Source organism: Carettochelys insculpta, chromosome 28 (genome assembly GCF_033958435.1).
Source record: "Carettochelys insculpta isolate YL-2023 chromosome 28, ASM3395843v1, whole genome shotgun sequence".
NCBI classification, from domain to species: domain Eukaryota; kingdom Metazoa; phylum Chordata; order Testudines; family Carettochelyidae; genus Carettochelys; species Carettochelys insculpta.
The window spans coordinates 14,248,456-14,276,122 of record NC_134164.1 but is presented as its reverse complement, the minus strand read 5'-3'; the positions used below and the strand labels follow the sequence as shown (position 1 = coordinate 14,276,122).

The following is a 27,667-nucleotide window of genomic DNA, read 5'->3' as shown; positions in this document are numbered from 1 at the left end:
TAAGGTGCCACAGGACCCTTCGTTGCTGCTACAGATCCAGACTAACACGGCTACCCCTCTGATACTATACAATGATAGTGCATGCAGAATTTTAATGTTTGATGACAGATCAAGACTTTTAAAGTGATACTTCACAAGGCATGCCGTGTACCAACATACCATCATTATATAACCAGGGAAAATCTGGGGATGCCACAAAGTTGTCTGCCACTTTCTGGTGGAGTGAAGTTAGTCTGGGTGTGTTGCAGAAATAATGGGCAGCAGATGAGTGCAAATTTTGAAAAACTGTGATTTTTCTGATTAAATGTTAAGTACATAGCCAGGGTGACCATCCATCCTGTATGGGGCAGGACAGTCCCGTGTTTGGGATGCCAAAAAGGCATCCTGACTTATTTTTTAAAAGGGACACATGGTCCTGTATTTAGGCCCTCGGTGGCTGAGGGGTACGGCTGGAGCGCCCACAGCTGCTGCTTCCCCTGGGCGCTGGGCTGGGAGTACCTGCGGCTGCTGCTTCCCCAGGGCTTGGTGCAGCTGGGAGGAGCCACTCCTCCCCTGCACCAATATCTCCCTGTCCTGTGTTTGGGGCAGGGAGATATGGTCTCCCTATGCATAGCTCAGTTCCTGCAAAGAGGTAAGTTAAAATGAAAATTTTGTTCTTAGAAAATATTTAAAAAACTGTTGAAACAAAGTCTAGAAATAACTTTGGGTAGTGAATCTGCTCCTCTGGTAAGGCCCTTTGGGTGAGCTGTGCCATATTGCATCTGTTCTTATTTCAGTGATGTGAAGCCCTCGGTATGGTAGTCCTTACTGGTGGTATTCCACAAATTGTCCATCCTCTATTCTGCCACTCGTATTCCTTTTTGTTATCTGACCTCTTGTAGCCATCAGTGAACAGAAATCTTAATCTGAAAGGTAAACTCTTATTCCAGTAAGAAGGGGTTTGGAGGCACCGATGGAAAGTTGATAATGGATCTAATTTTATTGTGTCAATCCAGGTACAAGATGATTTCAGAATTTACTTGGCCAAACCATGACCTCGGTTCAGACAAAGAAGCTGTGAAGAAACTGATTGAGCGTTGTGGGTTTCAGCATGACGTAGCCTATGGAAAGACTAAGATTTTCATCCGGACTCCACGAACGCTGTTCACCTTGGAGGAACTGCATGCCAAGATGCTTGTTAGAATTGTCCTCTTCCTACAGAAGGTAAAGTTAGCTGCAGAACATAAACCTGAGCTTACTGTTGATAAAACACCATCTCCAGGTAATCTCACAAAGCTGATGAGACTGCACACAGCTCTAACAGTCACAGCTCATTACTTGATTTTTGAAAAGCCCTGTTCAGCTCTGTCAATATTCTGCTACATAAAATGAAGAGCTGGAGTCCACTAAGATCTGAGATGTAAGATGTGTGATGTATTGAACTGTAAACATGGCGTGTACCCAGGCAAAATGTAAGTTTACCAACAAAATTAGATCATTTTTAGATCTAGAGAATATTTATGGGTAAATTTAAACAGCTTGCCAAGAGGTTCACGTAAAATGTGTGATTTGACTTGAGGGCCTGTTTGTTTATCCTTAGGGTGAATAGTTCTGACACTCTGTTACGATCGAGTGTAAGCTGAATGGCTCTGGATATATCAGGGCTCTACACTGGCATGGTTTGATCAAGGAGGAATGGCTTGGAGCCACAGGATATTCTTGGTTATGGGAGATCTTTCTATAAGCAGTAGAAATGTTATCTTTTTACTTTAAAAAGTTATCCATCTACAGATTTCTTTTCAGGAGTTTCTGGGATTGCTTCAGTAGAAAGTATCCATCTTTATAAAATTGTAGGCAATGTGAATGACAAAAAAAGAGCTTCAGTGCTTTAGGTCAGGTCTGGGTTGTCGTTCAGTCCTGGCTCCTGCATCCCAGATAAGCATGTATTGGAATGTACATGATATTCTTCTCCCATCGTTAGCAGCTCCCTCCGTTTTTAGTGGGACGCATTTTGTATTTTATAGTTCCATGCATCTGTCTCAGTGTTGTTAATTGGAAAAATTGGGGACTAGTAATATTGATTCAGCTTCCCTGCATTGCATTGTTTAGTTCCTATCCTGTCTTTATTCTTTTGGGGAGCTTGTCCAGGTGTCATCTGTTTGTTTTATGCCACTGACTTCTACATAAGTGAAGCAGCCTCTGTAATCTACAACTGTAGAGAAGCTAAAGGGGTGGTGGTGGGGGCGAGTGGAGTAAAAAGCTTTGAAATTTCTTATGCTAGTGTGGAAGGATTGTTAAGCAATGTGCCTTAAAGGTAAGACTTTGAAAGAAGTAGGTCTTGAAAATGGTGTATTCTAGTAGTTGGAGCTAATGAGGTGTTAGCAGAGTTTTTGATCCTCACTTGTCTGATTGAGGGTAAAAGCTGCTGAAATTTAGGTATTAGAAAGTACTAGAGAGTTGCATGTAAAGTGCACTGGAAAGGTATGCATGTATTAGAGACTGCAAAAGGTTTGTAAACTATATAAATGAATCTTACTGTTTTTATTAAATGGTCCATGAATTAAAAATTGTATTTCTTTAGTGAGCTCTTCAGTAGGTTTGCAGGACAGACTAAATTAAATCTTTTTAGGTTTATAATGCTTCTTTAAGTGAATAACCCCTTACAGTCTTTCACATCCAAGGACACTATGTTCAGCTACTGTTTCTCCTTATCATTGGATAGGGAGCTATTTGGGTTTCCTGGTAGTTTACAAATTTCTGGGAGAACACATTGCAGGCAAACGGTCAATTTCTGATTAAAGAATGAAAGAAGTGAGAGGTGAGTTAGATCTGGATCAGAGGTCCCCAAAGGGTGCAATGCACCCCCTAGATGGGTGCAGAGCAATATTAAGAAGGGCATGGTTGGGCCTAAGCCAGCCCCTACTGGAGCAGGAGAGGCAGTGTCAACTGGTCATGCTACGTGGCTTTATCCCCAGCCTGGGCCTGACCTGTGCTCCTGATCCTGGCAGTGACTCTGTTCCCAGGCAGAAGCTGGGGGCCAGAGTGGAGCTGCACCCAGCTGCAGGCCCATGCTGCAGCCCTGCCCACTCACTCAGCTTTGGGCCTTATCTGTGGTTTTGTTCTTAGCTCAGGACCAAGTCTGTGCGCAGAATTGAGAGTGGATTTGAAGCTAACTGTGGGCCCAGCTGCTGGCTGCAACGCTGCTCCTGCCCCCAGCCTTGGACACACGTCCAGCCCTAGATGGCCTTCTAGCTGCAGCAGCAGACTCAGCCCCCTTATCCCTGGGCAGGGTACTGTGAAGAACTCAGTTTCCTTTTCCTTCTTTCTTCTGTAGCTCACTGCCACAGCTTTGGGTGACTGGCTGCCCTCTGTTCTGGCGCCACAGAAGCCCTTGCAGGTGAAAGGTGTAAGTGCAGAGCCATTTCAGATAAATACATTTTCTATGGAGAAAAATCATATTCAGGGATATGAATTCTGCATGTGCCCACTGGCACAGAATTCCCCCACTAGTAGTATGTGAACTGTCTGAGAATAGCCTGCTATGGGGATTCCTGTGCACTGAGAAGAAGCATAGCCCTAAGCCTGGAACTGGAGTCCCGGTGTCCTGATTTCTAGTCTTGTTTCTGCTGCTGATTTACTGAGGCGTAATGAGGAGGTCACTTTTCTCTCTCTCTCTCTCTCTCTCTCTCTCTGTATCTCTTCACCTCTACGATGGGGCTAATATTTATTTGTCTACCTGAAAGAGGCATTTTGTTCCATGAAGTGCTTTGAGAATGAAAAGTGCTGTATGAGCAGATGAGATGTCATTAAAGTCTCTGTAAATCATTAGCATGCACATTGCATACAGTTAATTCATTCTCCCTTAATAAAAAATATAATAAATCACTAATCACAACACCAGTTGAATACAGAGGTTTCCCAGTGAAGTTGCCTCCCCATTTAAGTCATAATTGAGAGAGTGACTGCATGTATGGAGGCCTTTTAAAAATGGATTCAAGTAGCATATTCACAGTCTCCCCTTTCAGTTTTGTTTCCTGTGTATGGGCTGCCAGGACCTTCTAACTCTTTCAGTATCTCAAGTGGGGGCACTGTGTGTTGTTTGTAGGATACCTCTTCATTTTCTTGATTCATAGGAGGACTTGGAGGGTAGGCCTACAGTGTAGTTAAATGCCTGTGACAGGCCCATGTCTTCTAACTTAGGCTAGTGGGGCTCAGGCTGTGGGTCTATAAAGCTGAAGTGTAGACATCTGGGCTCAGGCTGGGATACAGACTCTGGGACCTTACACTGGGGATCTACCATGCAGTTTTATAACTCTGCAGCCCAAGCTCCACAAGCCTGAGTCAGTGGACACCAGCCAGTCTGAGGCATTTAATTGCAGTGTTGACATACCCATAATATCAGTTTGTTGTAGACTTTTGATCCAACTCCATCCTGATGCCAAACCTTTTTCAGTTGGGCTTGGAATTGGCTATGTACTAAGATATAAAATTGTAGCTGTTATAAACATCTGAATACAATGATGCTTTTACCTCAGGAACATGTGTCTGAAACAGAACTGGCAGCAGAGTATTTCGTCTTTGTATACTCCACAACCCCATGGAAAAACTTGTGGTGTATAATTTTAATTTGCTTATGAGCTACAAACGTTCACCTAAGAGCAGGAGGGAAATACAAGCTTTAATTACCATAATGCTCTACAGGCCATTAAAGAATCCTTAAAAGGCATAAAGGAATTGGAGCAGTTGTGTATGATCCAAATTCCGTGTCTGTATCTCATACACCAGGCTGATTTGCCCCTCTTTTTACTTGTTTATTCAAAGTGCCTCCAGAAGAGGTTTGATTTCCCCTCCCTCCCCTCCCCCAAGAATCCTGGCTCTTGCAAGAAATGCTAATGAATCAATGTCTACTGTCAGCTCAATCAGTAAACGAGCAGATGCTGGCCTGTTGTTTATTATAAGTAACGTAACACTTCATACAATATTAAATCTGTCTAGAAGGTCCTTGTTTCTTATAACATGTTTCCTTTCTTTCCTCTTATTTTGGTTTCTTATGTTTATGACTCAAAACAGCTCCTGTTATCTCCATGTGCTAGTCCTTTGTGTTCACCAGCAGATGGGGCACTTGTGGGTTTGGAGAGGAGGAGAATAATCAGCATAACTGATTTAAAGATGCACTGAAGCCTCATTTACAGTTCAGAATAATATTGAGGCAGTTATGGTTCTGTGTACCAATACCTGTATTCATCCTCCAGCTTTTCATTGCAGGAGATAGTTTCATGAAGACTTGATTCTTCCTGCATATTTCTTACCTAAAATGATAATCTCTTTTTGACATGGTAGGGGAAGAACAAGCAGGAACCAGTGAATACAAATTGGTTGTATTTTTGTGGGGAGAGGCGAGAACTAAATTGGAGGAGAAATGATAGGAATTAGATTATTTCTAAACAGAATTTTGTTACTCAGATTAATCTCTATTGTACTAGATGCTTTCAAATGTTTGAGTCCTGTTAGTAGAAATGTTCAACCTTGGATTTATTCAAATTGATGATAGAAACTGTAATCTTACCATTATTATAGGCACTTCTGAATAAACAAAAAAAGCCAAAGTTGATTTAAAATGAGCTAAATGATTGGTCTGGAAATTTTAATGTGCATACTCATACGTTTGTAGTAAAACTTTTCATTCTGACTTTAAGGCTGCAGCAAATTGTGGACTGGTTATGAAGCTTTATCTTTTTAAATAGAAGGGTCTTATTTGCAAAAAAAAGAAATCCCACAATGCATATAGGATTTTTGCTTCGTGTTTTCTTTAAACGTTCATTGTAGTCTCTTACCACTTATACTAAATGGTTTTATAGCAAAATAGATGTGCAACAGCGTGGTTGTCATTAGTACAGAAACTTCTGAAGTGTATGACTTCTCAACCTTGAAATGCTAATTTTTGCATTTAATAAATGGTTAAGAATCTGCTAATTATGAAATCATTTAATTTGGATGACAAAGATAATGTGACCAACAGTATATTAAGTAGAATATTTTGCTTTCATTATCATCTAGTATCTTCTATGCTTGAGAAACCTTTTTATCTTCATTGTTTAAAAATGTTTAACATGGGATAACTAATGTAGATAAGCTATGATGTTGTAAAACCTTAATCAAGGCATGATACGGGTAGTTTTTACTGAGATATAGCTAAGCAAGCTAGTTCATGACCAGGGAATATAGAGTTGACCTTACAGTAAAGCCTACAGTTGCCTAATATCTTCTGGAATCAGTGGTGTTGGAGCAGTTTTTATAGTACAGATGCTGAAAGCCATTGAACAAAACTGTATATCCTGTATATGATGGAAAGCACTTCAAGCCAGGAGATGCTGCTGCACCTCCATCACCCCTAGTTCCAGTGCCTTTGACACAGTGAGATAGTTACTGTGCATTAGTCATCTCTGTTTGAAAACAAAAAAAAGTCTACAGTTTGTAACATACCTTTAATGGTGATTTCAATAACTCAACAGCTCTGTGATTATTAGGGAGTGCTTTCTGAGGTTATTTATTGTAGCTGTGATTTTTCCATCACTATGATTAGCATTTCAGGAAACAAGTGAGTTCTTATGCTGTTGCCACAGGGACTGCATTGGGTATTCCCCATCAGCAGAAATGGGTTAGGTGGCGGATTACTTTTCAGTACATACCAAGAGAAGGTACCTGTTCAGGAAGGATGTGTGATACAAATTCATCCTTTCCAAGGCCAGAAGGGACTGTTGTGATCATTTAGTCTGACGAGCTGTTTAACACAGGCCAGAGAAGTTTCCCAAAAGAATTTCTGTAGCGTAACTTGATTTTAAAATTGTCAGTGATGGAGAATTCATAATTATCCGATGAGGTGTTTCAATGGCCAGTTATGCTTACTGTCAAGAATTTGTACCTTGTTTCTTGGCTGAATTTGTCTAGCTTCAATTTCTAGCCATTGGTTCACATTATAGTTTTCTCTGTCACAGTGAAGAGCCCATTATAAAATGTTTGTTCCCCGTGTAGATAGACTGTAATCAAGTCTCTCCTTAACTTTTTCTTTGCTATGATAAATACATTGAGCTTTTTGAGTCTATTGCTGTAAGGCAAATTATCTAATTCTTTGATCATTCTTGAGGATCTTCTCTGTTAAATTGTGTAGGGCTAAGAAGCCAGCTGTATAGCACCGCACTAAAACACACCTGTTCAATGATTCACATTTGCAGTTACATTTTGGCTGGGTCTACACTAGACAGTTTTGCTGACAGAGGGGCCTTCTGTCGACATAACGTGGGGAGCATTTACACACTTAAAGCATTCTGTTGACAGATTCTTGACAGACCTCTGCATTTGCCTCAACAGCATTATCCCTCAAAAATGTGAGGGATAACTATCTGTCGACAGAAACACAGAGTAAACACTTCTTTCACCAGAGAGGGCTTCCAGTTGCCTGGCAGCCCTCTTTGCAGAGCTGCTGTTCTGCTTTGTGGCACCAGAGGGCAGTGCAGTCTGACAGTTCTCCGTCGACAGAGTTGTGCGTACATGCAGTCTGTTGGCAGAGGTTTTGTCGAGATTTCCCTGTCAACAGATGCTTCTAGTGTAGACATAGCCTTTGAGACCTATCAGTTAGCCAGTTTTTAGGCAATATAATGTGTCATGTTAATTTCATATTATTCTAGTTTTTAATCAAAATGCATAGTAGTAGGTAGGCATCCTTCAGTCTGCACAGACTATGGATCGCGCCCTTTAAAGTTTCAATTTAAGACTTCATTTACAGCATCTATTGTGACTATAAAGACCCACGCGAGAGTGACAGTCCTTGCTGCATCTCTTGCAGATGTGGTGGGTGTCTGGCAAGTCCTTATTGTGCTTTCTGTATTGCTCTGTGTAACTATCGGTGTACAGCACCTGCATGTAGTCATCACTTCGTTATATCTTTCTGGTTTAATCCAAGGAAAGGGGGACTTGGTTTTGAATTATAATCCTGCAATTACACTTCCCAGTCAATTTTTTAAAATTCTGATGCATAAGGTAGTCTTGTAAAATTGTCAGGAGAATGGACCAGCCCAGGCGCAAAAACCTACTTAGGCTGCCTTTGGTATGAGGGAAAGAACTGTGTATCCTTCTTCGAATACTTGCTCATGTCCATTCCACGTAGGTGTGCACACACAGTGTGCATGTCTTGTGGGAAATTTTTCCTTTAGCAGTACACGTCGAGCCAGCAGGGCACCCCCTAGAGTGGTGCCAGCATATTAGCCCCTATATACCACTGCCAGCTCCGCACTTGCTCAGTTCCTCCCTACCACCTGTGATGGTCCTTGGAATGGTCTCTTACTCCAGTAGCAAGTGCCCTTTAGCAGTCCGTTAGTGCATCAGTTTCTAAGTAGCTGTTAGTTGTTGAGTAGTTGCTGTTTCGTAGTTGTTAGTGTGTTTAAGGACTCTGTGCAGTCCTTGAGCCGTGTGCCCAGCGCATGTGGTGGGGCATGCCTGGCTCTCAGGGCTTCAAACCCTGTAGGAGTTGCCAGACGCCTATGCCCTGTAGGTACCCACGCTCTGTGTGCCTCAAGTGCTTGGGTGAGGCCCATCAGCCCAAGGCCCACGTTCGAACCCCAGACTAAGCGGGAAACGGAATGGTGCTTGATGGATGGTGCTCTTCGCCCGGCACTGGAGTCGAACTTGGCACTGACGACACAGAGCACACTGGCCTCGGTGAGGGAGACCTCTGGACCCTCGCATGCCTCCCCAGCATTGCATGGACCCTGGCACTACTCCCAGTCTCCAGAGCCACAGAAGAAGAGGAGAGCTGATAGGTGCAGATTGCTCCAATGGTGCGTGTCCTCCATGCACCCTCAAATGGGGTACATGGCACTCTCAGCTGCTGAGCCCAGACTGGCACAGTCCATGCTGGGACTCAAGCCTAGTGGGGGACTTCCTGGAGCCCTCGATGCTGGAGGATTTCAAGGTGGCTAGGGACCTCATCGAATTTTCCCCCTTTCCCTCCAGCACCAGCCTTAGGGAAGGACTGTGACCATGGGCAGCACCATGTGGCAACTAAGGCACCAGGTGCTCCAGCACTGGGGCTCAAAAAGCACCTCTCCACCATGGCGCCCTTGCATGCTGCTCTGGACTTGAGCATGGCACACGCCGCCTGTAGAGCTGTCACCGGTGACTTCTCCAGTCTATACTCCAGCATTGGATTCGACACTGGGAAAAGGGGCCTGCCTTGTACTGATCAGGGCACCAGTTTGAACTTGCTAGCCTGGGCCTGCCTATGCTACCTCCTCCCCACCAGCACCAGGGGAAGTTGGAGTCAATGGCTTGGCATGCCCCACAGGCGGCATTGACCTCTTCCCACTGTGGTCGGCTGTGGACTATTCCACCAACTCTGAGGTGGAGTCTGCGTAGTCGTTCGGGAGGTCCAGGTTCATATCCTGGCACTGGTCCCACTCCCACTGCTCACCGTACTGGAGCCCCTCTGCCCAGTGGCAGCACCGCTGGTCGCAGCCTGCCCCAGTGCCTCGGCCCTTCGCAGTGGCTGTTTTGGACCCTTTGGGCCTATCTCCAAAGCCAGGGCATGGGCCCCTCTAGATCAGGGTTGGCTTTCTCCAGGGCCAGGGTACCTCCATCGGTGACACTGTATTTGTCTACATCAGGGCTTTAACTCCCCCTCCCCCCCAGCCAGCTCTCCCCATGTCCCTTGGAGCCCGAGGGCCGGGTGACCCAATCACCAGTGGACTCCTCCCCTTCAACCTCACAGGCCCTGTCACAGGGGGAGGTCCTGGGGAAGATGGGCCCAAAGAGATCCTCCTCTTCCTCCTCTGATGAGACCCTGGGTGACACCCTTCCTTCTATGCCTTCAGTGGGCTCAAGGGCACACCAGGACCACCACCTCCAACTCGCCCAAAGCTGGGAGGGGTCTAGACTGAAAGGGTTTCTGAGGACGCCGACCCAAGAGTTGATATTCTGTAGTCGGACGCCTGGACTGGGGTGGTCTTCTCCATAATCAAGATGGAGGCCAAGATCTCCAAGTCCCTGTGGCAGACCCCAGTCTCCATTCCTCTGATAGATAAGAGGGCTGAGTGCAGGTACTTTATGCCCCAGGAGGGAAATGAGTACCTTTTTCTGCCACTTGAGTGGGAGAGGCAGAGGCACCTGGGCATGACCCCCAGGAATAGGGACACTAAGAAAATGGACCTGGTGGGCAAAAAGCCCTGTGCCTTGAGGGAAGAGGGAGGCGGTACTTCAGCTTTGCATAGTGAACCAGCAGGTATTGCTGTCTTGCTGTGCCTATAACACTTGAGCCTCCATGAACAAGATTTCTGAGCTGCTCCTTGGGGATTCAAAGCCAGAGTTTAGGCTGCTTTCGGAGGAGGGTGGAGCCATCTCCAGGGCAGCACTGCAGGCCACCCACAATGCAGCACATGCAGCAGCCCACGCCATAGCCACAGAGCTGGTTATGCACTGCAGCTCTTGGTTGCAGAGCTTGGGGGTACCTCTTGAGCTACAGCCAACCATCTAGGACCTCCCCTTCTAGGGCCCTTCTCTGTTTTCTGAACAGGCTGACCAGCCTCTGCATGGCCTGAAGGATACCTGGACTAACCTTAAGTCCTTGAGTATCCATACTCCAGCCACCCAACGGCACTTCTTTTCAGGCAGGAATGCCCCTAGGTCCTCCCATCAGGGGCCACATTCCAACTTCCACCACTGCAGTGGAAGGCGTGGCAGGCACTGCCACCGGTCAACCCAGGACCAGGAGCAGGGTCAATCCAGCAAACCCACAGGGTCCTGTTAGGGATTTTAAGGGTATGCTTCAGGACATCCTACCAGTCTCACCTTCCCCCTTCTGGAACCACTTGTTCCCTTTCCACTGGGCCTGGATTTCTATCACCTCAGACTTCTGGGTCCTACCATCTCTGTCCCCTTCCATTTCCTCCCCTGTTTCCCATCCTCCTACCCCATCCCTCTTCAGGGACCCCCTCACAAGATTCTGCTGCAGGAGGTCTGCCAGCTCCTCACCCTGAGGATGGTGGAGATGGTCCCCATGGAGGGGGTGAGCGTGGGTTTTTTCTTCCGTTATTTCCTGGTCCTCAAGGCAAAGGGGGGGTTCTGTCCAATTCTTGACCTTCAGAATCTCAATGTCTTTGTGGTCAAGAGCAAGTTCAAAATGGTGACCTTGGCATCCATCATCCCGTCCCTGGCCCCTGGAGATTGGTACGCTGTTCTCGATTTAAGATACTTACTTCCATATTTCTATTATTCTGCACCATTGGCGATTCTTCCACTTTACAGTGGGCAGGGATCACTACCAGTTTACAGACCTCCTATTTGGGCTGTCCACAGACCCCCAAGTTTTTACAAAATGCATGTTGGTCATCGCCCCATCTCAAAAGGAGGGAGTTCAGGTATTACAAACAGGAGTTCAGGTGTCACAGCCTGGCTGTCACATGGCTATTCATCCAGCCAAGTGAGGGCACATATCACGCTGGCCCAAGTCCTCTTTTAGGACCTGGGCCTGCTCCACAACCTGCCCAAATTGATCCTGGTGCCCACCCCTGTAATAGAGTTTGTAGGCATGACCCTGGGCTAAAAGGTGGCCAAGGCTTCCCTCCCCAGGTCTGGTTTCCTAGTAATCAGGTCCTCAGTTTGAGACAAGAAAACATTTCTGGTAACAACAGTGAGTACCTGCATGTGCCTTTTGGGCCTAATGGTGGCCTGTACCTACATTGTTCAGTGTGCTAGGTTCTGTGTGCCTGCATGATGATGCTTCCTCAAGACATTCGCTGCTCCCTGAACTGGTGGACCCAGGAGGAGGAGGTTTGGGGAGGGTTCCATTTTCTGAGCTGTTGTCAATCCTCCCGCTTTTGACGGACGCATCAGACACCAGGTGGGGCACCCATCTCTGGGACATGAGAACGCAAGGTATGTGGCTGATGAGCGATCTCTCCTGGCACATCAGTGTCAGAGAGCTGTTCACCTTGCTTGCATGGCATTCCTCCCCCATCTCTGAGGGAGGTAGGTCTTCATTGTATCTCACAACACATCAGCAGTTACCTGTATCAAGAAGCAGGGTGGGACTTACTCTCATCACCTATGCCAGGAGGTCCGTCACCTATGGGAGCTCTGTATTGGAGCAGGGATCCACGCTGTTGCCGCCTCTCTCCCTGGCACACAGAACATTCTGTCTGACTGCCTGAGGAGGTCTTTTGTGGGCCATGAGTGGGCCCTCAGGAGGGAAGTAGCCCTGAAGGTTTTCCATGAGTGGAAGTTTCCCCGTCTGGACCAGTTCACCACGTGCCAGAACACAAAGCATGTGAAGTTCTGCTCCTTCATGGGTCTGGACAGGGGATCTCTAGGGGATGGATTGTTAACCCCCTGGCCAGAGGGTCTATTGTATGCATTTGCCACATTCCCACTGGTGCACCAGGTACTCCTAAAGGTTTGGGAATACAGGGCATCACTGATCCTCATGGTGCCCGCATGGCCCAGGCAGCACTGATTTTCCACTCTCCTGAACCTCTCATGTGACAGACCCATTGTGCTCCCATTAGTCCCTGTCCTGATCACTCAGGACTCTGGCAGGCTCTGTCATCTAGACCTTCAGTCCCTGCACCTAACTGCATGGAAACTCTGTGGCAGATGGCAGTGGATCTACAGGGTTCTGCCTGGGTTCAGGAAGTGCTGCTGGGGAGCAGGAAACTTTTTGGTAGGGCTACGTATTTGACCAAGTGGAAGTGTTTTCACACCTGGTTTAGTCAGAAGGCGGTGCCCCCCATGGAGATCCCCCTTCCATGGGTTTGGGGTTACCTTCTGGATCTCAAACTCCAGGGGCTTTCCTCCCACTTGATCAGGGTTCACCTAGCAGCTATTTACATGTTCCACGTGGGGGCTGGAGGAAAGACCCTCTTTGCAGATCCAATGGTGACTAGGTTCCTGAAATGGCTGGGCAGGCTTTATGTGAATGTGTGGCAGCCTGTTCCCCAGTGGGATCTTAACCCAATCCTGTCTAAGCTCATGGGACCTCTGTTTGAACCCTTGGTGATGTGTTTGTCACTACACCTGTCAAACATGGTATCCCTTCTGGTAGCTGTCACATTGGCCAGGCAGGTGTCTGAGCTTTGGGTGCTCAGACATGAGCCCCTTGATACCGTTTTCTTTAAGGGTTAAGTCAGGTTGCGCCCACATCCTTCCCTTTTGCCCGGAGTAGTGTCAAATTTTTGTTTGTACCAGAATATTTTCCTGCTGGTATTTTACTCCAAACCTCGTGCATCAGGTAAAGGACAGGCGCTGCACACCTTGGGTGTTAGGAAGGCCATAGCCATTTATTTAGATAGGACAGAGCCCTTTCATAAGTCTCCCGAGCTCTTTGTGGCCATTGCCGACCAAATGATGGGTGATGTGGTTTCCTCCCAGACTTTCCTCCAGGATCCCAGCCTGCATTAAGGAGTGTTATGGGCTGGCAGGAGTCCCAGCTCCTCCTCCTCACAGCCCACTCTGTAAGATCAGAGGCCTCCTCAGCTGCTTTCATGGCTCAGGTCCTTATTCTGGAAATCTGTAGGACAGCCACTTGGTCCTTTGTCCACACCTTTGTCAACCACTATGCGTTGATGCACCAGGTAGGAAGAGCAGTGCTATGGGTAGGGCTGTCCTCCACTTGGTGGTGGATTAAATCTCCGATCCCTGTTCCAGTGATCTCTGCTTTGGAGTCACCTATATGGAATGGACACAAGTAAGCACTCGGAGAAGAAAGAATGGTTACTTACCATTGTAACTGTTCTTTGAGATCAAAAAAGCAGTCCAGTAGCACTTTAAAGACTAACAAAATAATTTATTAGGTGATGAGCTTTTGTTTTGCTAGTCTTTAAAGTGCTACTGGACTGCTTTTTTGTTTTGATAGTATATAGACTAGCACAGCTATCTCTCTGTTACTGTTCTTTGAGATGTGTTGCTCATTCCAGTCCAAATCCTCCATCAGAGTAGTCTAGTAAGAAGGAACTGAGGGGGCATGGAGCTAGAAGGGGTATGTATGGGCTGATATGCCAGCACCACTCCAGGGAGCGCCCTGCTGGCTTGAAGGGTACTGGTAAGCAAAAAGCTTCTGATGCATGCACGCTGCGTATGCACACCTACATGGAATGGACATGAGCAACACATCTTGAATAACCGTTACAGTGAAAAGTAACTGTTCTTTATTTGCTCATTTAAAAAAGGAGGTGGGGAGCGTGAAAGTAGAATTGAGCAAGGCTGGGGTAATGTTAAAATGATAAATTATCAATTTGGTTTCCTGCTTACATTTCATGCTCTGCTCATCCCACATCCTACACTACTGCAGTACTACTACTGTACTACTCTGCCGGCAACTTGCACAGTTGTGTTCTCTATCTGCTCGGCCTCACTTTTATTTTTTTTTCTTAAAAGCAGGTCTCACTCTTTTCTCTCTCCTCACTCCCAGGTCAAGCTGGGAGGCTGTTGATTTGTGCCCTTGGAAGCAGCTGTTGGTTGGTTGTCCTGGTGATATGTGATTACCGAGGCAGTAAATTTGATACATCAATATGACAGCCATTGCTAAAATGAAATGGTCAGAAGTTCAAGACACCTCATCTTAACCTTTGCTAAAGGAAGCCCCGGTACCTTGGGAAGGAATTTTTTCAGTTGCGTGCCTTGGAAGCAGAGATGTCTGTTAACACTTCATCCTAATACACAAAACTGCAGCCATCAAATTATCCTTGTCTTTGTAGATTTTAACAGCTTGAACTGGCAGCATTTATTTTTACTTCAGGCATTCTAGTTCCCAGACAGTCCTCTCAGGAGATCTGTCACTCACAACCCTGCAGCTGTTGTCGTCATAGCAACATTCCCTGGGCTCAGTGGGGAAGAGTAGGAAAGAGAACCATGGCTGACTTGTCATAATTTAATGTTTCACCTTCCCTTTCTTCAGTCCCCAGGAGTCCTTAAAGCAAAGCGTGATAGGAAACATTAACTACATGGGGAAGGTTTTATTCTGACAAAGGCAGCATTTCATGTCAGATTACAGATTGGCAGTGGTAATCTGACAAGGGCTTCTGCTCAGTGACCCAAAGAGAGGTGAAGTAATGGGCTTACCATGTACAGTCTCAACACAATTAGCATTTTATGCGAGCGAGTGGGCGTCGGTAAAGACTGCGTGTGGATGGAAATACGTACGTAATTTTTCATAGATTTATAGCATATGTCTAGGCCTTCGTACCGTGAGCTCTTAGGCAGTGAGGAGCAGGTAATGCTGGGTGGTCTTGCTTCAGTGCAGGCACATGCAGATGCTATGTGTGGGGCCAAATAACGTTAAACATAAAGTATGCTCGGCACTGGAAGGAACTAGTGTCAAGCTCTCTCTAACTGTTTCCTCTCAAGGGCACAGGGTAAAATATGGTGGAATGTTGGCAGAGAATGGGCATATCTGAGGAGCCAGGGGCTCAAGGACCAGCTACTTTACCAGGCCTCCCTTTTGCTGGCAGGCCAGAATAATATGAGTCTCTGCAGTCTTTTGTGTGTCATCTGTCCAGCAGCACATTTCAGGGTAGTGTTTCGAACAGAACTACATTAAAGCGCACCAGCTGGGTCTGCACATTTCAGTTAAGATACAGCATGTTAGTGCGCTTTAGAAATCACAACTCCAGCAAGCACATTACCCCAGGGCTGAGGGCTTGTAGATGAGCCTTCAGATATCTTACTCTATTTGCTCACATTTTAAAATAGATTTTTAAATGCCTAATTCTCTAACCTGGTGTCCAATGACTAAACTAGACTCTTTCTGGTTCATATGGATCAGAAGTAGAGTCTTAAGGGGATAAATTGTGCCCTCAGTTACATCTGAGCATCTCCGTTATCTTCACTGAATACAGCAGTGTGTGTTAGTGGCCAGAAATTTTCCTTTCAAAACTATTGGTTATCTTTTCCATCTCAAAACCACTGTAAGCCACGTATAAGCTACTAGAATTACTCACTGTAGGCAACTTGCAGCCAGGGACAAATTTAACTTGAAAATTGAGCTTAAAAAACATGCTGGCAAAAATACCGGGCACTACCAACCACGTGCATACTAAGACTCCCACCATTTTATTTATCAGAGGGGTAGCCGTGTGTGTGTCATTTTGTAATATGCCCTAGTGTGAGCAAGACCAAGAAGCTCATGGGAACTCATTCAGTGGCTTGCCATCTTCTCTGGATGGGATACATTAGTCTCAGAATTGTTAGATGTCTCCTCTTTGGGGGAGAGTGGTAGCTGAGAACACAGTAAAGCCAGAGCTGGGAAGCGTCAAACGGTCCAAAAGGAAAACTCACCTCCAAGTACCCCCTGGAAGCAGGTAGAAGCCACCCATTGATCTTAGGCTCCATATTCTTAATGATAAGAAAGATGTGAGGATGCATCCTCGAGATTGATGACGATGAAAAGCAGGATGAAATTCAAGACTTTAGCTGCTGTCTCTCCAGGGGACTCAATGTTGGGTGCCAGCCAAATCTTACTGGTATATACCAGTAATTGACAGCTACTTCTGAAAAGTTTAAGGAGACTTCCTTGAGCAATACAAATATATCATCCTTTGATTAATCCTGCTCTCCCAGGCCTCTCATGGTATCAGTAGTGATAATGGCTGCCATGAGGAGTTAGAGTATTTCTCCATATTGGAGAATACCGTCATAAGAGCAGCAGCAGAGGATAACCAGGGAACACGCTCCATACTTCAGGCTTTGAAATTGTGATAAACATATTGCTCCCTGGTCCTCTATCATATGACATCCATGTAGGACTTCAGATAACAGGGACACACTTTTCCTAATGCAGAAATGGGTGAGATCCAGGCACTGATTTTTGAGTTGTTGTGAATCAGATTTGTCATTCATCCCCTGTGTCCAGATTTTCTAGCTTTACACAGAGTTACGTGGGTAACACTAGCCATCTGTGTCAACAGTTCCTTAAAAGAACTTGGACTCATTCTTGCTGAGATGTAAGGACAGTAATTAGTCATTCATGTTGTTGAATTATAGGAAGCCCTCATGATAAGACAGATATCAGAGGGATAGCTGTGTTAGTGTGTATCTGCAAAAACAACAAGAAGTCCTGTGGCACCTTGTAGACTAACAGATATTTTGGAGCACAAGCTTTTGTGGGCAAAGACCCACTTTGTCAGATGTATTTGACGAAGTGGGTCTTTGCCCACAAAAGCTTGTGCTCCAAAATATCTGTTAGTCTATAAGGTGCCACAGGACTTCTTGTTTTTCCATGATAAGACAGAGTGCTATCTGAACACAAAAATGCCAGCCATGCCTACCAGCCTTTCTGAATGGACAGTACAACTTGGGGCCCCATGTTTAAATTCTCCCTTACCCTTCCCATTCCACCTAAAGGCCTGTCTCGTAATAGTGAGATCTGGCATTTCAACAAAATTTAAGGAATTGATTTAGCTGCTTTGATATTGGCTGATTAGGCTAGGCAGATATCTTCCAGCAAAGCTTTTCACAGTGAAAATTGTACTTGCAACTAAATAACATTTTTTGTGACTAGTCTGCCTTTTGCTGAAATCTTGCATTTTTTCTTTGCTGGGAATGGCAGTGCAGGAAAGCTTTGTTCCTTTCACTAGTTTGCAGGCTTCACCCTGGTCCGAATTCTGGTGAGTGGGAATGGTGAGGGGCAGTGCATGCCAGCTAAGGGCACATGGAGCCATGTCTGCTCTCCAGGAGCTGTGCCAAGGAGGCACCCCATCTCCTGCTCCCTTTCATTCAGACCTCATACCCTCACCCCCACTCTGCTCGCCCAAGTCCCTGCACCCTGCTCCTCCATGTTCCCTCCCTTCCAGACTCTGCAGTCCCAGGCTGCTCTTGTACTCTATCTTCAACCCTCACCCCAGCCTTCTCCTGCACCCTTGCTTGCTTTCTGCCACCCACTCCCTGCAACACCACCTCCAACCTGCTCCTTCACCTCACCTCACCTCCTGCCCAGACTCCACAATGCCACCCTTCAGCCTCTGCTTGTTTTCTTGCACTCAGACTGTGCAACCCCCACCTCTGGACTGCTCCTGCACCCTCCCGTTCCCCACACTGGTCCTACACTCAACCACCCTCCCAGACTCCTCACTAGAGATGTTAACAATTAGCTGATTAGCCAGTAAGCCTCACCTAAGCAGCCGAGGCTTACTGGTTAGGGTTAACCAGTATGAGCTGGAGCAGCCCCCTGCCCTCTTGGCAAAGGGGTCGCTTCAGACCTGTGGGACTGTTGTGGGTGGGCCCCGGGGGAGGTGCTAGAGTGGCTGCTCCACGCTGTGGACAAGGACACTCCACTCTGGCCAGAGCAGCCCTGGTTCCTGGCTCACCTTGGGTGGAGACGCTCATCCATGGCCAGAGCAGCCCCTGTCTGGCCTCCCCTGCTACCCTCCTAACTGACACCCCTAATTCTCCCCGCAGCACTCTCTCCAGACATGCCTCTTTCATATGCTGAGCCCCTCACTTTGGTCCCACCCAAGAGTCTATGGGGCTCCACAACATCTTCTAGACCCAGGCCCACAGAAGAACTAATCTGTCCTTGGGAGAAAGCCTTGGTCATCTTCCTCCATGGGGCTGGAGAGTTAGTGGGAACTCTGACCCCTGGTGCCTGAGTTGCAGGAGTGAGCTGAGGCGGTTTTTTTATTTTATTTTTCTTCATACCCATTGGGGGCCATGTCCCTGAGGTTTGTTGTTTGAAGTGGGTTGGTTTGTTTTGTTTTGCTTTTCACTTGTGTGGCACCCAATCCAAAACCAGTTGTTGACATTTACTCTAAAATAAGAGCTGGGAGGAAAGTTGCTAATTGACATGTAACCCTTCTGTTAACGCCAGATGCCTACCAGAAGGGCCGGGTTCAACTCTTGTGGGGTTTTCCTATCAAGGATACAATCAACCGGCTCGAGCCCCCACCCAGTGGCCTGGGACAATTTCACCCCCGTGCTGGGTGCCTGTAAGGCGGTTCTCCCCCCCCCTCGCAAGCACAGAGTCTGAGATAGAAATGGCTTGTTTAATGACCGTAACCTACCCCAAGGTTACAGCGACAGATGCAGTGTATCTCAGCACAGAAGAGACAAAACCGATACCATCCCCATATGCAGTAGAACCCAGTCTCTTGCTGGGGCTCTTGGCCCTTTTCCACACACACACACACACACAGTTACAGGGTGTACCCTCTGCGGGCAGTCCCAAACTCAAAGCCCACAGATACATCACCAGGGCAATACTAGCTGTCCACTTGTCTGTAGCCTCCCCTTGCTGTCACCAGCCGCCCACCGGTCGCCGTCGTCTGCCGCCGCCGCCGCCGCTCCTACCGGCCGCCCGCCGGTCGCTGTCGTCTACTGCCGCCGCCGCCGCTCCTACGGGCCAGTCGCCGTCGCTCCTACCGGCCGCCCGCCGGTCGCCGTCGTCTACTGCCGCCGCCACCGCTCCTACCAGCCGCCCGCTGGTCCTGCTGTTGTCCGCTGGTCCTAACCCCACTGTTTGGGATTGCCCTAAGGCAGAACCCAGTGATTTCAGCTGTGTGTGGCCTCAGCTGCCACTCTGTGATTTCAGCTCTTGGTATCTCTAGTGTGGGGTTTCACAAACACCCTAGTAGCCAGCTCTATCTTTTAACAGGTGGGGAGGGTTAGTCAAGCCAGGCTTATAGGTATATGGCCAAGGCATAGGCAGGGCCAAGGCACTCAGCAAGCTGACTCAACCCATACCCTCCCCTTGCTGTCTCACAATGCTTTAAACCAGGGAGCCCTGTGTAATCAATGTCTTACACAGCTAAGGTGACTGCCCTGTCCCCCACAACAACCCAGAGCGTTGGTGAGATCTCACAACTCCCGCATTAAGTGTCAGCTTAAATTGTGATTTTACAGCTACATGTTTACAATAGACCAAATCTCATGGCTTACTTGCTACCCATTAGGCTTTGCCTGAAAAGGTATCACACATGCACACCTTTTGCATTCTCATGCAGATGACCTCTGGGAGACTCATTCCTCCCAGCCTTCAGCAGCGCTGCGTTCCTTCTGCCACATTCCCTACAGACATATTCGGAAAATTGAAAATCCTCTGATCACTTAATATTCTCTAGTTATTATGTTCTCTTGTTCTCTGTGCTCATTATGTTCTCTAGTTCTGGGGTTTGTCTTTCCTGACTCACAGGGACAAAACATTCTGCAGAAACCATGCAAGAGGCAGTAATTGGAGAACTGTTTTTCACAGAAATGCTCCCTTTTACAGGGGGAACCTATGAGCTCCAGCATGAATGTGGTAAGTCCCGGGTATGGAATGGAGACACCTCTCTTGGTTAAATATTACTGGGAGGGTCCAGTATGATCCTTGAAGGTGTATTCATGTGTGCTCCTGTGCCATTCACTGAAACCTTGTTAGGTGTATTTGCTGAGAAGAACAACATTCATGTTGCCATGGCACTTAATGCTCTCAACTCCATATTTCACATTCAGCATGATATAGGTATTGTACATGTAATCAAACCACATGATTTGCTCTATGCATAGTACTTATAAGAGGGAACAGATTTATCCTGGTATTCAGTATCAGAATATAACTAAATTAATTGCTAGCAAGTGGCCCTTCTGTTCACAGTTTTCTCTAGTGAAATTCTTTCTTTGCAGTGGAATTAAATATAGAATGCATAATGCCCATTCGTTATCAGTTGAACATGGTGCATGTATAAAGCAGGTGATTTTTCACTCATTGCTTATGAGTCTTCACCCTCAGAAGTGTGGACATTGAAACAAAGATATAAACCTTTGAATGCCGTATTGTATTTGCTTTGTTTATAAACTTGAACTGTAGGAATTTGACACACATCAGCTATGTCTACACGGGGATGCTACATCGAAATAGCTTATTTCGGTGTAGCCAAATCGAAATAAGGTATTTCGATGAATAGCATCTACACATCCTCCAGGGCTGGTGCTGTCGACGTTCAATGTTGACATTGGACAGCACGACATGGAAGTAGGCTCTGCAGGGGAGCATCTACACACCAAAGCAGCCCAAATCGAAATAAGGGTGCCAGGAACAGCTGCAGACAGGGTCACAGGGGCTGTGTCTACACGTGCCCCAAACTTCGAAATGGCCATGCAAATGGCCATTTCGAAGTTTACTAATGAAGCGCTGACATGCATATTCAGCGCTTCATTAGCATGCGGGCGGCAGCGGCGCTTCGAAATTGACGAGCCTTGCCGCCGCGCGGCGCGTCCAGACGGGGCTCCTTTTCGAAAGGACGCCACCTTCTTCGAAGTCCCCTTATTCCCATGAGCTCACGGGAATAAGGGGACTTCGAAGTAGGTGGCGTGCTTTCGAAAAGGAGCCCCGTCTGGACGCGCCGCGCGGCGGCAAGGCTCGTCAATTTCGAAGCGCCGCTGCCGCCCGCATGCTAATGAAGCGCTGAATATGCATGTCAGCGCTTCATTAGTAAACTTCGAAATGGCCATTTGCATGGCCATTTCGAAGTTTGGGGCACGTGTAAACGTAGCCAGGGTGGACTAGCACTTCCCGGGCAACAGCTAGCCACTCCCTTAAAGGGCCCCTCCCAGACACACGCAGCCCGCACAGCACGCGGTCTGCAGAGCCACAAGCACGCACACCCCGTGGAAGCAGCATGGACCCCCAGCAGCAGCAGCAGCCAGAGGCCCACACACCCGCCCCTGGAGGAGCAGTGGTTGCCCTGCTCAGTGCCATGCAGGAGGCAGCTGACCATCTTTTATTTGAGGAAGATGAGCTGTCCTCGGGGGATGAGGAAGCAGCCCCAGACCTTGCTGCCCTCCTAGCCCCCCCCCCCCCCCCCCGCTGCACACGCCACTGGCTGTGGAGATACCCCGCGAGCACGGACTGGTGGGAGCAGCTGGCGCTCGGCAAGTGGGATGATGACCGCTGGCTCCAGAACTTCCGAATGAGCCGGCAGACATTCCTGGAGCTCTGCCAGTGGCTCACCCCTGCCTTACGGCACCAGGACACCCCCATGCGATGTGCCCTCACTGTAGAGAAATGGGTCGGCATCGCTGTCTGGAAGCTGGCTGCTCCAGACAGCTACCGATCCGTAGGGCAGCAGTTCGGCGTGGGCAAGGCCACCGTCGGGGCTGTCCTCATGGAGGTAAGAGGACCCACGGGGTGGGGGGGAGCCCTGCGGGGGAGGGCCAGACACACCCTCCACACTCCTCACTGGTGCTCTCTCATGTCCTTCCCCTGCAGGTCGTCCGCTCAATCAATGCCCTGCTCCTCCACAGGCTTGTGCGGCTTGGGGACCCGGATGCTGCCATCGCGGGGTTTGCCAGCCTGGGCTTCCCAAATTGCTTTGGGGCTCTGAATGGGACCCATATCCCCATCCGTGCCCCGGAGCACAGCGGAGGACGCTTCCTCAACAGGAAGGGATACCATTCTGTGGTCCTCCAGGCCTTGGTGGACAGCCGGGGCCACCTCTTGGACATTTATGTTGGCTGGCCTGGCAGCACCCATGATGCCTGGGTGTTCAGAAATTCGGGCCTGTGCCGCCGGCTGGAGGCGGGGACCTACATCCCCCAGCGGGAGATCCCTGTGGGGGACACCACCATGCCCCTCTGCCTTGTCGCAGACGCAGCGTACCCCCTCCGGCTCTGGCTCATGCACTCTTACACGGGCCACGTCACAGCTAGCCAGGAGCAGTTCAACACACGTTTGTACCATGCGCACCAGGTGGTCGAGCGCACTTTCGGCCGCCTCAAAGGGCGCTGGAGGTGTCTCCTCACCCGCCTGGATGCAGGGCTCACCAACATCCCCCAGGTTGTGGGCACGTGCAGCGTACTCCACAACCTGGTGGAGAGCAAGGGAGAGGCCTTCTTCTAGGGCTGGGCTGTGGAGGCTGGCAGGGCCGACATCCAGCCACCCGCTGCCCCCAGTCGCCAGGTTGACCCTGAGGGGATCCGGGTCCGGGAGGCCCTGCGGGCCCATTTTCACCAGGCTGCGGGGTGACCGCTGGCAGGGCCAGCTGCAGGTGAGCACCCCCACATCCTCTACAACACTCCCTGCCCCCACGCCCACACCACAGAGAACCCAAGAGCACCCCCCCCAACACCTCTGTACAATAAAAAAATGGAATTTTTTAAACAAAACCCTGCAACCCTTTGTTGTATTAATATGAAAACAAAAAGCAGTCAAGTAGCACTTTAAAGACTAGCAAAATAGTTTATTAGGTGAGCTTTCGTGGGACAGACCCACTTCTTCAGACCATAGTGGGTCTGTCCCATGAAAGCTCACCTAATAAACTATTTTGCTAGTCTTTAAAGTGCTACTTAACTGTTGTTTGTTTTGATAGAGTATAGACTAGCACGGCTTCCTCTCTGTTAATATGAAAACAGAAGAATAAGGGGGGAACTATGTACATGGGGGGCAGGTACAAAACAGGGGTAGAACAAAAACTATTTACACAAACATGGGGGGAATGAGTCCAAAGGAGAGGGCCTTGGGGGGCAACGTCCTCGGCCACGCACCCCTATTGTCCTGCGCCTGGTGTTGGGGGGGCGACCCACGTCTCGGCCGGAAGCCCAGTCGAGGCTGCGTGGGGGCCGGGAGAACTGGCAGATACGGCCGGACGCTGTCCGGAGGCCCATGGTCCCCCTTGGTGGCAGGCCCCAGGACAGCCGATGGTGGAGGGATGGCGGGCGGAGCGGCGGGGGGCGGCAAGTGCCGCGTGATGGCATCGAAGGTGTGCATGAAGGCCCCCCAAGCCTCCTGGTGCCAGGCCAGTGCTTGCTCCTGGAGGTGGAGCCGCCGCTCCTCCACCTGCAGGCGCTGCTCGGACACCTCCAGCTGACGCTGGAGGGTGGCAAGCAGCTGGGGGTCCTTGGACGCCTGCAGATGGCCTCGCCGCTGTCGGCCTCGTCCTGGGCTGGTCCGTGCTCTGCCAAAGGGCTGGCCTGGTGGGATGGCCCCGGTGGGCTCTCCGGGACCACAGATGGCGCGCCGGTGCTCTCTGGGCCCTCCGATGGTGCAGCTGCAGAACAGAGGGGGGAAGAAGAGTGGAGACAGCCGTTAGTCTGGGCCCTGACCTCTGGCCCTCGTCCCCCGCACCCCTCTGCTGCAGGTTCCCCATCCCCGTCTCCTAGAGATGCTGCTGCTGCTGCTGCTGGGTGTCCAACCCCCCCGCCCCGGGGGACCCTAGGTTCTGCTCCCCCCATCCCCAGGGATGGGGCATGGCGCTGTCCTGCTGGGGGGCAGGGGCTGATGGACTCTTCTGAGGGACATGCCACTGCTCTCCTCGGGGCCATGGTCATCTGGGTGTGCGGAGGGCCCTGGTCATGTCTCTTGTCCCCGCCCCTTAACCCTGGGGGTGTGCACCAGGGGGGTACATACCTGATGCTCCGCTCCCACGGTCGGGGGACAGGCATCAGGCAGATGCCCTGCTGGAGCTGCAGGAGGGGTGGGCGATCTGGAGGCCCCCTCCTCCTCCTCCTCCTCCTCTGGTGTCCCAGGGCTGGGCTCCTGGGGTGCAGGGCTGGCCTCCGGGGCGGACTCCGTCTCCAGGGCCTGCTGGGGCTCGTCGGCCAATATGTCAAGGGTGGCCAGGGGTTGGGGAGGTGTATTGGGGGCCCAGGATTTCCCTGAGCTCCCTGTAAAAGGGGCAAGCGGTGGGGGCGGCCCCAGATCGGCTTGCCGTGTCCCGGGCCCGGGCGTAACCCTGACACAGCTCCTTTACCTTACTCCTGACGTGGTCAGGAGTGCGGGCAGGGTGACCCCGTGCAGCCAGGCCCTCGGACAGCCGAGCGAACGCATCCGTGTTCCGCCTCTTGCTCCCCATTACCTGGAGCACCACCTCCTCGCCCCAGAGCCCCAGCAGGTCCCGGATCTCAGCCTCCGTCCAGGAGGGGCCCTGCTGCCTCTTCCCCCGCTGGCTGGCAGACTGGGAGCCTTGGGTCCCCTTGGGGGGCATGCCCTGTGGGCGCTTGGGGGGCTGGCTGGCTGCCATGGGGTGCAGGGTGCTGGCTTGAGGCTGCGGAGGCCTGTGCAGGCTGGGCACGTGGCAGTGCTGCTGCCTGCACGAGCTCTCAGCTTCCTGCACAGGGAATAAGGGGGGGGGAGCTTTAAGAGGCTGCTGCACCCGGTGACCATAGAGCTCAGGGGCTGGAGAGAGCATCTCTCAACCCCTCAGCTGATGGCCACCATGGAGGACCCCGCTCTTTCAATGTTGTGGGACGCGGATCGTCTACACGTACCCTACTTCGACGTTCAACATCGAAGTAGGGCGCTGTTCCCATCTCCTCATGAGGATAGCGACTTCGACGTCTCGCCGCCTTACATCGATTTCAACTTCGAAATAGCACTCGCCGCGTGTAGACACAATGGGCACTATTTCAAAGTTGGCACGGCTCTTCAAAATAGCCGGCTGGTGTAGATGCGTCTATCGTGTGCAAGTGGTTCAGTGGGCTCCGTATTGGAGTATCGTCCACTCCACCATACCCCTTCTCTGCAAGATGGTGTCTCTGAAGCACAGCTGAAAAGTCACGTAATTGATCTCTAGCACACACTGTTCTGATGAGTTAAATGCAGCCTGGCATGTGATTTATGTGGTGCATTTTTCATTTAAATGTTTAATAACATCTCCCATTTTGAGACCTTTCAAAAGCTATACAGCAAGGTTCACATCAATATCTAGGGTTTTTTTTTTATTTTTAGTTTGGATGCCTCCAGGGCAACTGTACCAGGGCAGCATGAAATATTGATTACAAAATAGTTCAGGCAAGTCTGATGGAAGCTAGTGGGAAGGAGGTGTTAGATTATGGTAAGCATAAACTGCTTTTTTCCAAGGGTCGTATACTGTCAGCATCATGAAAGTGGTATTTAATTTCATAGAATCATAGAACACTAGAACTGGAAGGGACCTTGAGAGGTCATCGAGTCCAGTTCCCTGCCCTCTTGGCAGGACCAAACACCATGTAGATCGTTCCTGATAGTTGTCTGTCTAACCTGCTCTTAAATATCTCCATCAAAACAAAAAGCAGTCAAGTAGCACTTTAAAGACTAGCAAAATAGTTTATTAAGTGAGCTTTCGTGGGACAGACCCACTTCTTCAGACCATAGCCAGACCATATGGTCTGAAGAAGTGGGTCTGTCCCACGAAAGCTCACCTAATAAACTATTTTGCTAGTCTTTAAAGTGCTACTTGACTGCTTTTTGTTTTGATAGTGTATAGACTAGCACGGCTTACTCTCTGTTACTATTAAATATCTCCAGTGATGGAGATACCACAATCTCCCTAGGTAACTTATTCCAGTGTTTAACCACCCTGACAGGAAGTTTTTCCTAATTTCTAATCAAAACATCCCTTGCTGCAGTTTAAGCCCATTTCTCCTTGTCCTATCCTCAGAGGCCAACGAGAATAATTTTTCTCCCTCCTCCTTGTAACCCTCTCTGAGATACTTGAAAGCCACTTTCATGTCCCCTCTAAGTCTTATCTTTTTCTAAACTAAACAAGCCAAGTTCTTTCATTCTTCCCTCATAGTTCATGTTCTCTAGACCTATAATCGTCTCCAGACCTACTCCAATTTCTCCACATCTTTCTTGAAATGTGGTACCAGAACTGGACACAATACTCCAACTGAGGCCTAATGAGCGCTGAGTAGAGCAGAAGAATGACTTATCTTGTCTTGCTCATAATACACCTGTTAATACATCCCAGAATCATGTTTGCTTTTTTGGCAACAGCATCACACTGTTGACTCATATTTAGCTTGTTGTCCACAATGACCCCCAAGTCCCTTTCTGCAGTGCTCCTTCCTAGACAGTCACTACCCATTCTGAATGTATGAAGCTGATTGTTTCTTCCTACATGGAGTACTTTGCACTTGTCCTTATAAAACTTCATCCTGTTCACCTCAGCCCATTTCTCCAGTTTATCCAGATCATTTTGAATCCTGACCCTGTCCTTCAAAGCAGTTGAAACCCATCCCAGCTTGGTATCATCTACAAACTTAATAAGTGTACTTTCTATGTCAATATCTAAATCATTAATGAAGATATTGAACAGAACCGGTCCTACATGATTCTAGGATGCATTAACAGGTGTGTTGTGAACAAGACACGAGAAGTCATTCTCCCGCTCTACTCTGCGCTGGTTAGGCCTCAGCTGGAGTATTGTGTCCAGTTCTGGGCACCGCAGTTCAGGAAGGATGTAGAGAAATTGGAGAGGGTCCAGAGGAGAGCAACGAGAATGATCGAAGTTCTAGAGAACGTGACCTATGAAGAAAGGCTGAAAGAATTGGGCTTGTTTAGTTTGGAAAAGAGAAGATTGAGGGGGGAACGTGATAGCAGTTTTCAGGTATCTGAAAGGGTGTCATAAGGCAGAGGGAGGGAACTTGTTCTGTCTTGCCTCTGAGGATAGAACAAGAGGTAATGGACTTAAATTGCAGCAGGGGAGGTTCAGGTTGGACATTAGGAAAAAGTTCCTAACTGTTAGGGTGATCAAACACTGGAACGAATTGCCAAGGGAGGTGGTAGAATCTCCATCACTGGAGATATTTAAGAAGAGGTTAGATAGATGGCTTTCAGGGATGGTCTAGAAAGTGCTTGGTCCTGCCATGAGGGCAGGGGGCTGGACTCAATGGCCTCTCGAGGTCCCTTCCAGTCCTACTCTTCTATGATTCTGTGATTCTATAGAAATATGGTTGTACACTAATGTAAAAC

At 48.7% G+C, this 27,667-nt stretch overlaps 1 protein-coding gene across 1 annotated transcript in view; it reads left to right on the top strand.

Moving 5' to 3' along the window:
• MYO1D (myosin ID) overlaps nucleotides 1-27,667 on the top strand; it is a 385,815-nt gene that overhangs the window by 179,705 nt on the left and 178,443 nt on the right. The window contains exon 16 of the mRNA XM_074978817.1: nucleotides 996-1,203. Within this exon, the coding sequence (XP_074834918.1) occupies nucleotides 996-1,203 (208 nt within the window). The remainder of the gene's footprint in view (nucleotides 1-995; nucleotides 1,204-27,667) is intronic.